The following is a 12,101-nucleotide window of genomic DNA, read 5'->3' as shown; positions in this document are numbered from 1 at the left end:
CTACGGGTGCGGCTCCCGGAATAAGATCGATTTGGAATTCAACCGGTCGATGAGGTGGAAGACCCGGAAATTCGTCGGGAAATACATCGGAAAAGTCACTAACAATTGGCACATCATCGATATGCTTCTCATCGGACTCGACTTTCTTAACGTGGGCAAGGATCGCAAAACAACCCTTACGGAGTAGTTTTCTAACCTTAAGGCACTAAACGAGGTTGAGTCTGGTGCAACTCTTATCGCCATAAACAATCAAAGGTTCACCATTCTCGATAGGAATTCGGATTGCGTTAAGATCACAAAGGATGTGAGATTTCGTTTTGACTAACCAATTCATACCGATTATTACATCAAAGCTTCCTAGTTCCATGGGTATCAAGTCAATTTCAAATTCCTTACCCAAAATGTTTAACGTACACCCCCGGTAATATGTGTCGGCACTTAATAGTTTCCCATTAGCCACTTCAATGGTATAAGTGGTATCTAATGGAAGAGGTGGAGTGTTAAAAGAATGAGTCAAAGTCTTGGATACAAAGCATTTATCGGCACCCGAATCGAATAAGCAAGAGACATAAGAATTGTTGAGAAGAAACGTACCCGTGACTAGTTCAGTGTCATCCCGGGCTTCCTCGGTGTTGATGTTGAAAGCTCGGCCGCGCGTATTGGGGTTATCTTTCTTCTTTGGGCATGCATTTCTATAATGACCCGTTTGGCCACATTCGTAACAAGTGCCCGTCTTTGGTGCATTGGGCCACTTTCGAGCGACGGGAGTGGCACTTTTACAATCGTTGGCCTTATGACCAACTCCTTGGCACCGGTGGCAAATTAACTTACTACATTCGCCAAAGTGATGTTTGTTGCATTTGTTGCAAAGAGGTAGGTTCCCGGCATAACCCTTCTTGCCGTCGGAGGTGTAAGGCTTCTTAGCAAAGTTGTTGTTGTTTGATTGGGAGGGTTCCCACTTTCTTTTGTTGCCGCCCGATTTATCCTCGGCCTTAGGTGCCGGAACTACGATTTCGTCAACCGTTTCTATCAATTTGCGGGCCATGTTCAAAGCTTCTTGATGATTAGTGGGTTTGGATGACATTACTCCGTGTTTGATACTCTTTGGAAGACCATCCATGTAAAGTTCAACCCTTAAAGCTTCGGGGTTCACAAGATTTGGGCACATCAAGGCTAGTTCGGAAAATCGTTGATTATAAGCCTTGAGATCATTTCCGATCTCCTTTAAAGTTCTTAGCTCTTGTTCGAGCCTTCGGGTTTCTTCACGAGGGAAATATTCGACAATCATCTTTTCCCTCAAGTCGGCCCAAGAGAGGGCGTGAGCTTCATCGGTACCCACCGATTGTACATAAGTATTCCACCATGTAAGAGCGACACCGGCGAAGGTGTGAGTGGAGTATTTGACCTTGTCTTGGTCCCGACAACCGCTTATGCTAAAGAAGGCTTCCGTTTGCTCAAACCATCGGGTGAGCACGACCGGTCCCCCGGTTCCATCAAAAGTGTGAGGTTTGCACCCCATGAAAGCTTTATAGGAGCATCCCTCGTTTGAGTTTCCGGCTCCATTGTTGTTGTTGTTGTTGTTGTTGTTGTTGTTGTGGTTGTTATTATTATTGTTGTTGGATGAGTGACCGGCCATGGCCGCATCTACGGCGGTGGCTATCATCCGTTCGAGAGCTTGTTCGGGAGTTTCATTGCGGCGTACACGACGAGGAGCCATTGTTCCTTCAAGACACAAGAATATCATTGATTAGTATTCTCAATAATACTAACCGTGATATAGGATAAAGATAAAGAGAAGTTTTTCCTCGACTCGCCTTAAATTCTTTATGCCATAATGTCGGAACGTTCATATGAGTCACCGTAATATAATCCCGGAAATTATATTACCCTGATTCATATGTGCATTCGACATCATTTCATATAGTCAAGGTGGCGCGTCAATCAAATTAAACAATGTGAGATTAAGATGAACTAAGAGTAGATATGAGTAGAAGCGTTCGAGTATAAATGCACAAGTAGTCAAGTAATTCCTACTTCAAGTCTATATGCCGGTTGTAGTCTAGACTCACCAATGTACCCTATGACTCGAGGTTGACACCAATGAACTCTAAATCCCTACAACCAACGCTCTGATACCATCTGTAGCGACCCGACCAAATCGTCATTTGACGGCGCCGTCTACTTAGGTCCCGTTACGTGGTCATAAGTCTTTAAAACAACATTTGACCAAAATATATGTCGCATTCATTTCAAATGTAAAGATTGTTCAAAGTTTATAAGAATTGTTCCACCACAAGTTACGTTACAAAGTTATAAGTACAAGTGAAACTTATGCGACACAATTTAAAAGTAGCCAAAAGACGCTCCATGTATGCATACTCGACATCCAATGAAGTATCAAAATAATGAGCGGAAGCATGTATCATGTATCGTTCAAGGACCTGAGAAAAACATAGAAATCTGTCAACGAAAACGTTGGTGAAATCATAGGTTTAAGTAAGTAAGTACAAGTGAACCACAAGATTTGCAACCATGAGATAATAGTAATACATTCCAAAAGTTTGTTTCACGAGCACCCAATTATCAATGCTTAACATTCCTTCCATAGAACCCCATCACAATAGTGTTAGAACATACACTGTTTCTCGAAAATACATTTCATTCGTAAACGGTAGCGAACCGTTTGAATGAGGGTTTGTCAAACCCATATGGCCATATAACATAAGTTCTCGCTTACACCCGGCAAGTGTAACTAATGATAATCGAATTGAGGATTTTTGTTCAAACTCGTATGTAGAATGTTTGTTTTCCTGTACTTGTGTTCACTTAGTAAAAAGAAACGTTTATGTTTTTCTCATCCCAAATGTAAGTGCAAAAGAGTAAAAGTGGGACTATGATCTCACCTTGAGTGCACGAGTAGTAAAGTACTTCAACAAAATAAACGTGCAAAGAACAATGCTAGTCTCGACCTAAACAAATAGGTTGTATCAATAACGATAGTCACGAAGGGTCAAAGATGTTCAATTAGTCCTATGGCTCGACACGACTCGATTATGTAGCATGTGAAGCAAATTGTCAAGTTTCATGCAAGATACAAGTATAGAATCATGTTAGAAAGATTGCATAATTAATTGGTTAAGTTTGACAAAAAGTCAAACTTGGTCGGGTCAAAGTCAACGAAAAAGTCAACATGTTCGGGTCGGGTCCCGGACAAATTTTCTATGCTAATTATTCATATATAAGTATATTAAAACAAGTTTCATGTGAATCGGAGGTCGGTAGCTAGTCAAACATTTCACGTGAAATGGGACACGGAGGTCAGAATCTGTCCAGGTTGTTCTGCGCGCCGCGCGGGGTGAGGTGCGCGCCGCGCCACCTGCTGTTCAGCTATTTTCATGTTTTTCAAAGATATGCACGAACCAAAACCAATTCTAACACAACACTTGACCCGCAAATACTTATAACGCTTATCATACATCGTTGGAAAGGTGTTTTGACGAGGAATGCAACTAAACACATATCATCAATCAAACTTCCACTTATAACAACCAAAAACCGCAATTAATGTTCCTCATTCAATGCATACAAGTCATAAATGCCATTTAATGATTCGGTAACCAAATTACATGAACAATATGCCGTTTCGAAGGTAATTAAGCATACAACACAACCTAACACTTACAATTAGCATTTCGTGTCATTTAAAGCATCAAAAGTCCATTTCTAGTTCATGAAACCCTAACTCAAATTCACCAAATTTCATAATCAAGTTTAGAAGGTTTCTTTAACCAAACCATACATCATAACGAAGCTAGTAACACTAGGAATAAGATTAAAACATGAACTCTTAGCATCAAACAACATATGAACACTCAAAACTCAAGATTAAGCATGTGAACTTTCAATATGAACTAGTTACATCAAAATAGCAAGAACAAACATACAAATCACATAATCATACTAGACTTGAGCCATAGACACTAATTAACAACCTTTTAACTCAAAAATCTCAAGAACACATAAAATTAGTGATTTTAGAAAGTTACCCAAATGCAATGAGATTGGTATGGAATCGAAGAGGAGATCACGAGGAGTTCAAATATGTAATTTGTTTGGCCCGAAGCTTGATCGATTGAATATGGATGAAGATTTGCTTTTTGATGAATTTAAAGAAAATATGAAAGTAGAGAATAAAAAGAGAAAGAAAATGAAAAATGGAGGTGGAAGATGGTTGACTAGTCAAGTGCTAGTCACCATTTTGGGGTTTTGGCAAAACAAGTCCCTCAAGTCGTAGTCGGGTGCGTTAAATTACCTAAACGAGATAATTTGAAACGCGTATTAACGGGAGATGTTATAAACATATAACGGAGTTTAAAATAGTTAAACGGAAAAGTAAACGGAAAAAGGCGGGATGTTACATAGGGTTTGGTGTTTTGGGTTTATTCCATAAACCCAAAACACCAAACCCTAAACCCTAAACCCTAAACCCTAAACTCTAAACCGTTCGTGTTAAAAACTCAATCTAAATCCTAAATCTAAACCCTAAATCTAAACCCTAAACCCTAAATTTCTAAACCCTAATATCTAAACCCTATAAACCCTAATATCTAAACCCTAATATCTAAACCCCAATAGCTAAAACCTCAACATATGCTCGAAAAACACGATAATTGTTATATATTACTTCTTCGAGCGTTTTCCCGCCAAAATAAAAACATTTATCACAAAGTGTCTCTACTAAATGTTCATATTTTCATCTCATCTATAATGTTCGTGAACAAAGTTTTTTCAAAAAACGAAAAAAAAAAAGTTTTTCTTCCCCCCGCTTCCCCCCGAATGGTTACTTCCCTCTTGATCCTATATATATATATATATATATATATATATATATATATATATATATATATATATATATATATAAACAGAGAGATTACAGACCAAAACGAGCAACGAGGCTATTTACATTGTGTATTCTATAAGCCTTGAGCTATACATAATGTACGAACAAAACGATTACATACCGATAGATCAAACACCTAACCGAAGATTAGCTAGCCTACTCCAGTTCTGTTGCTTGGATTAGCGACATAGAAGCTCGGGTTCAACATCCATTGGTGTCAATCGAGTGAGAGTTTTTTCTTTCGCTTTGATATCCAGCCAAAACTTGTGGATTGAACCTCGGATAGGATTTTAGAATTATCCCACTGTGTACCTTTAAAAAGTTTATTATTCCTCGATTTCCATAGCAAGTAGCAACCTACCCATTTAACCGCTTCCCAAATTGCACTACCCTCACTTGAAGCCAATGGGAACATCGAGTCATTATAAAGAGGGTTTAGAATGTTAAGCTTTTCCTCCGTGATATTCCACCACCTTAAAAATCCTTTCTAAAAGCCCGTAACTTTCTCACAAGATAACGACGAGTGATCCACCGTTTCAATCTCATCTAGACAATTAGGACATAAACTGAATCTAAATCGATACCCCGCTTATCTAGTTCAGAGTGTACCGGGAGTCTTTTTAATTTAGCCCTCCAAACGAAAATCCAAACCTTTTGTGGCAAAGCCCTATTCAGAATGGTTTACATAACTGAATTACCTGCTTGGAGTTTCTTCTCATCAATCAGTGCTGCGAGTTTCTTGGTTGTAAAAATATCGTCTATGCCTAGATCCCACCTTAATTTATCTTGGGTATTTGATCGGATGACAAAATTGATCAGGCTTGTAAGGGCTTCAACTTCATTTATAGATCTGCCACGAGGGATTCTAACCCACTGCCAACAAAATAACCGTTCGACACCCTCTTTCCTAACCCTATCATGAATAAACATAAGAAATACTAAACCTCAACATTTTAGAATGGTAAATCAGTTGATAGAATATTTATATTTGATAGTGTTGGTTTTATCTCATTGAGGGCTTAAAAGATAACGTCTTTGTTCAGTAGAACTAATTGTAGCTGGTAACTGGATTTGAGGTCAAAGCTTATAGATAGAGCTAAAGCTTGTTTTTTATAAATGTTTGGATAAAGGTCATAAAACTAGTTGAAACATATATACTCGTAATTGTTTGGCTACGAAAATTATTAATGTAACCCCGCCTATGGTTTTACCCCAATAGTACGTGTAAGTAGTAAATCGAGGGTCTATGGTGGTATCATATATTGATTCGGTACCACAATTTGTTACGTATAGTAGGCAACCTAGTAACCGTATAGTATAACATTAACATTAGAAAACATACCATTTTTAGTAAGCTTATAAACTTTTTCATTAGTTAATATGACATTCCAATCAGAAATTGGTAACTAATTACTCCTTATTAGTTTTAGTTGTACCTCCATAATTAAGTCATTGGAATTAAGTCTTTGGAAGCAAGTAACTGGTTGAGTGGTAGCCAAGGATTATGAATAGACAACAGCTGGTCCATTTGTACATCAATGTTACTTTAAACAATATTTGACTTATAAACTGTTTCAGCTAATCTATTCAGTGTGTTCCACAACGTAAAGAGAAAAAAACAAATGTAGATATATAAGCTTATGAGATACTACCTCTATCACCAATTAATTTTAAAGTAATGTAAAACTCACGAGCTTATATGTTGTATATGTTAGTAGACCTGATCCTAGAAATAATTGAACATGAAAAACTTCATCAATATAAGATTTCAAATTTTGTACATTACAAACTATACCTATATTTAGTTAACTAGATAACCTTCGACACTTGAATCAAGTCAATGATATTGGAATATATGCTTCCCATGTTGTCTTGATCGTTATTAATGTATTCGATATATGTGAATACACAAGATTTATAAATGTCAAATTTTATTTATCTTTGAAATATACACCACACTATATTTTGGAAGAAACACATATTACTTGCTCTCTTTTAGACACATATTACTTGCTCTCTTTTAGCCACACATTTTGGCATACGATTCCAAATCTTTGTCATAACAACTTTGTTTAAAGTTACTGATTTTTTTTTTCATAAATTTTATTAATTAATTTTACTCTTATTTAATCCTTTTTTTGTTAAAAACAGTAAAATATTTTTAAATATACGTTTTTATTTAAATATTTTAAAAAACAAAACAGTAAAATATTGAGAAACACTTTTTTTAAATATACGTTTCTATAGCTTAAAAATACTCCGTAAAAGAATACTAGTGAGATGACCCGTGAAATCACGTGTTTGTTTAAATAAAACAGTTTAATGTTATATTTTAGGTATTAAGTAAATTTAAACGCGAAAGTCATTTAGTTTAATGACCCAACGGATTCCGACTAAGAAACTTCTCGTTGTTTTTACAAACGCCTTGATGTACTTAACTTGGTCGGAATAAATGAATTACATTTATTTTCTCACCATCATCTTTCAATTTTTATCACAATTACTATTTTCTTTGTCATAAAAGTCTACATTAGAACATTTTATTGAGATGTATATTTCGCAGACATATATAACGTAATTAATCTCGTAAAAAGAATTCATATTTGAATTTGAATAATAATATAATAATAATTAATGAAAGTGAATTTCTCGAAAATCATGAAATAAATAAATAAGTAGATTTAATTTAATTAGTTATTAATTAGATTAATGATATCACATTAACAAATTAGATTTTTTTTTCTTTTTAATTTTTTCTTAATAAAAGAAGTGGTAATGACATTATCATTATAAAATTTTAATAGAAAACCGAGTACATACATTATAATACTCGATGGTTATCCCGCTGCAGTTTATTCTGGGACCCACGCCGTCCCTAATTTCACCTTCGACCTACGTGTCAACCCACTCATATCGAATATCCGGCGCAATACATCTCGCGTGTAGCACACGCACGCCATATAAATGGTACCCCACTACCTCACAAACTAATCACAACCGTCGGGTCTTTCTCTTTTTGACCTGGTCCCACATTTAGAATTAAATTACTCGTTGATTAAATTAAATAAAAAATTAAAATTAAATAGACAAAAACTGAATTGTACAGCTCACCTGATTTCACTCTCCTTTTTCCTTCAATAGCTGCCTTCATTCCCTCCCAATTTTACATTTCCTGCACCTATACATACAAGAAAATATACATCTATATATTTCCCCCCTCTCTCTATATACATACATAAATCCGTTATAAAACATAAATATATATATATATATATGCGATATTTCTCTTAGATTTTAAATCAGCCGTTTCAATTTTTTGTGACTCTCTGATTGATTGATTAATTGATTGATGCACATTTGATGAAATTTTGATTGAAGCTACGAAGTTAGGGTTTGAAGAGTTAAAAGAAAACCTAAAGATGTTAGACGCATTATTGAAGAGCAAGTTTTATGCTAAATGGTAAGGAATCATCTTTTATTTTTGAGATTTTTTATTTATTTATTTATTTTTTTTTTTGTTTTGTTGATTAATGTGTTATTTGTTTGATTGTGATAATAGCAAGTCGGAAATTAAGATGACGTTAAAGCGTATCGAGATAATAAAAAGAAAAAGGAACGCAATGCAGAAGTTTTTGAAGAATGATGTTGCTGATCTTCTTCAAACTGGTCTTGATTCCAATGCTTATGACAGGGTAATGTAATTTCTGTATTTTGTATTATTATTTATTGTTCGTGATTGTTCTTGAACAAGATTGATATTTGAACAGTGGTTTGTTGGAGTAATAAATTTGTTGAAATTCGTTTAGCTATTAACAAGAATATTGTTGAAAGTTGGTAAGAAAAGCTGGGAATATAGGTGGACCAATTTTGACAATAAATAGTTTCATATGTATTGTGTGTAATGGTTAAAAAAGTATGCAATTGTGGGTCCAGCAATTGAATTAAGGAAAATGGTTTGATTTGATAATGGTTGATGAAGGATGACATGTGAACTTGTAACATGTTATTAAAGTTGTAGGTGGATTTAGATCATTAGATAGATAGATAGATTGATCATTGATTATGTAAAGATGGGATAAAGATTCTTTTATTGGCAAAATAATAATATCATATTTATACTTAACTGAAAGACTTTATATAAAATGATTGTAAGAATTCAAGATTGATAATCTGATGTGTATAATTTATTGGAAACAGGTTGAACAATTATATGCTGACCAGATTCTTTCATCATGTTATGAATTTGTGGAGTTATCTTGCGCGTTCATCTTAAGTCAACTATCAGCCATAAATAAACAGAGGTAATATTATTTCTTCTTTTAGATTTTCATATGGTAAATCAAAGACTAATTAATTTGAAACTTAAGTATTAAATCATATCTTCTGTTATAAATAGGGAATGCCCTGATGACTGCAAGGAAGCTATTTCAACGTTAATGTTTGCTGCTGCAAGGTTTGCTGATTTGCCTGAATTGCGAGAAATCAGAAGTATATTTGCAGAAAGATATGGGAATTATTTTGAAGCTTATGTCAACCAACAGGTGATTCAAATATCTGCTTTAATAAAACATTGTGTTTATGTATTTAGATTTTGTGGAAGCAGTTAATAAATTAAAACTAAATGTAAGCTATTATGCTCTTAGTTTGTCAGGAACTTGAAAGCAGACCCTCCCAGTAAGGACCTAAAGCTTCAAATGCTTCAAGATATCGCGCTCGATTCTGGTATACAGTGGGATTGCAAGCCATTGGAACTAAAATTGTACAGACCGCCTCCATCTGTACAGGTAAACCATTCGTATCGTATTTCATGCTTGTAATTTTGGTTGTGTTCCAGATAGGTCGAGTTAAAATAAGCCAAAACGGATCAAATGTGTCTAGCCGAAAGTCCATTCAGCATCCTGCATTTGGATTTGGATTGTGTGACATTGTTTTCTAACCATAGCTAATGTTTTTATCATCTATAACCATTTAATATTGGGCAAAATAGTGTTTTGGGCCAACCCACCCCGAAGTGGCCCGTTTCCTCTTTTACTTAAATGTGGTAATATTTTCTCCGTCTTGTTACATCTACCAAATAAGCATATCTCTTAATATACAATCATTACAGGATCGCTCTGTATATGCCAACGGGAATAAACCACTTAAGACGCACCATCATCAAAATGGTCTGGAAACAAGTACAAAAGAAACAGAACAGAAGACTAATAATAAGCAGACTGTAGTGCAAATTAAGGACCACACTCCTAAAAATAGTTTGCCCTACAAACCAAGGACTGGAGTTGAAACGAAAGAGGATAAGCACAAAGATCCAGCAGTTGTAAACAGCTTGCCTTACAAATTAAGGGCTGGAGTTGAAAAGAAAGAGGAAAAGCCAAAGGGCCCTGCTGTCGTAAACAGTTTACCGAACAAGTTAAAGACTGAAGTTGAAAGAAGAGAGGAAAAGCTTAAGAATCCAACTGTTGTTAACAGGTTTACTCACAACTCAACGGCTGAAGTTGAAACGATAAGGGAAGAAAAACGTGATCATGGCCGTGTTTCACCTTACTGGTCAAGCAACGTCAGTTCTAGTGGCGAGACTGTAACTAGTCCCGAATATAGCACAGGCCCAGATGAGGATATACCTGAAGGAAGAAAGTTGAATACTTTCAGGTCAATGGCTTCTCCTTATACCAAAACTGAGTCAAACAAAAAGTTAACAAATGCAAATCCAGCTTCAAGTTCTGGCAGGGAAGACAATAATCTTCACAGTGATGATACAAGGAAGGTTTATGGGTTGAGGTCAATGGGTCCTCCATACACCAAAACAGATTTAGTCAAAAAGTCAACAACTTCAGATGAAGAAAATATATCTGGATTGAAAGTCAAAGACCATGATATTAATAAGCCAGTAGCAAGATCAATGCGCAATCGTAGGCCATTTAAGCAGCCAGTTGCAGGTTCCTCTCGCGGAGACAATGATGTTCCAAAACCATGTACTAAGCATCCAAACGGTCAAAATGTTGACCTTGACCATGATCATAATCATAAAGATGATGAAGAGAGAAAGATGGACAGACTGTTGACACATTACAGCAGAAAACCAACACAGTTACCTGTTCCAACACGAACAGGTTCACTACCTTTGAATACTCGGTTGGCAACAGAGGAAAGAAAGGGGCTTGCAAGGGCTTCTACTTATCAAATGGATTCTGATTTAAGTCCACAAGGTCATGTGCATCCCAAACTTCCTGATTATGATGATTTTGTAGCACGATTAGCAGCTCTTAGAGCGAGTTCATAGTCCCGTGTTTTGTATTACGCTACCAGCCTACCACTTTTTAGTTGTATCAGCATCTTGCTGTCGTTTTCACGCAGTTATATTGTGATGCGATCAGCAGTCTCTTAGAGCGAGTTTATAGTCTCATGTTTGGTATTACACTAGCATTTTATAGTTGTATCAGCATCTTTCTGTCATTTTCACACAGTTATATTGTAACACGATTTGCAGCTATTAGAGCGAGTTCACAGTGTCACGTTTCATATGGTATATTACTAGCATTGCTTATATATATATATATATATATATATATATATATATATATATATATATATATATATATATATATATATCATGTCATTTTCACACAGTTATGTTACAATACAATTAGCAGTTATGTTACAACACAATTAGCAGCTCTTAGTGCGAGTTCATAGTGTCATCTTTCATATAGTTTTTTTTTTTTTTTCTTGGTATTTTGCTAGCATTATTTACTTATATTAACTTCTTGCTGTCATTTTACACAGGTATATTATTGTTAATGATAACGTATTAAGTTCGTTAATAATTGAACAGGATATTAGCGGTGGCCAGATTGAACGACCCCACAAGAAACTAGTGTCATCTTAAGTTAACCAGCTAAATATGAACTGGATATCATAAAAGTTATATCCTGGAGGCCAGCAAGCTAGAAAAGTGTGAGTATTATTGTTAGTATCTTATTAAGGATGGAAAAGGCATAAAAATTAATAACCTCCCTGAAATAGCTTATTGTTGGACAGTAGTATATAAACTGAATTACTCTTTCTTTCTTGATTGATTTGTTTGTTAGTGATATGATTTTCATATGGTTCCATTAGAAAATTTTGTATGATTATTTATTAACTAGTCCGGACCGGCCCGCGCGTTGTGGCGGGGGTCTTTCGGCTTGCGTATTCATATTTA

At 35.5% G+C, this 12,101-nt stretch overlaps 1 protein-coding gene across 1 annotated transcript; it reads left to right on the top strand.

The window, feature by feature from the left end:
* Nucleotides 1–8,240: 8,240 nt before the first annotated feature.
* LOC139892669 (uncharacterized) lies at nucleotides 8,241–11,370 on the top strand. The gene is made up of 6 exons (XM_071875783.1): nucleotides 8,241–8,360; nucleotides 8,460–8,592; nucleotides 9,098–9,201; nucleotides 9,297–9,441; nucleotides 9,544–9,684; nucleotides 10,008–11,370. The coding sequence occupies exons 1-6, from the start codon at nucleotides 8,320–8,322 to the stop codon at nucleotides 11,178–11,180; spliced, it is 1,737 nt and encodes a 578-aa protein (XP_071731884.1). The 5' UTR covers nucleotides 8,241–8,319; the 3' UTR covers nucleotides 11,181–11,370.
* The last annotated feature ends 731 nt before the right edge of the window (nucleotides 11,371–12,101 follow it).

The sequence above is a fragment of the Rutidosis leptorrhynchoides genome, chromosome 2 (assembly GCF_046630445.1).
Source record: "Rutidosis leptorrhynchoides isolate AG116_Rl617_1_P2 chromosome 2, CSIRO_AGI_Rlap_v1, whole genome shotgun sequence".
Taxonomy (NCBI): domain Eukaryota; kingdom Viridiplantae; phylum Streptophyta; class Magnoliopsida; order Asterales; family Asteraceae; genus Rutidosis; species Rutidosis leptorrhynchoides.
The sequence above is the reverse complement of the archived record's forward strand: the minus strand, read 5'-3'. Positions and strand labels throughout refer to the sequence as shown.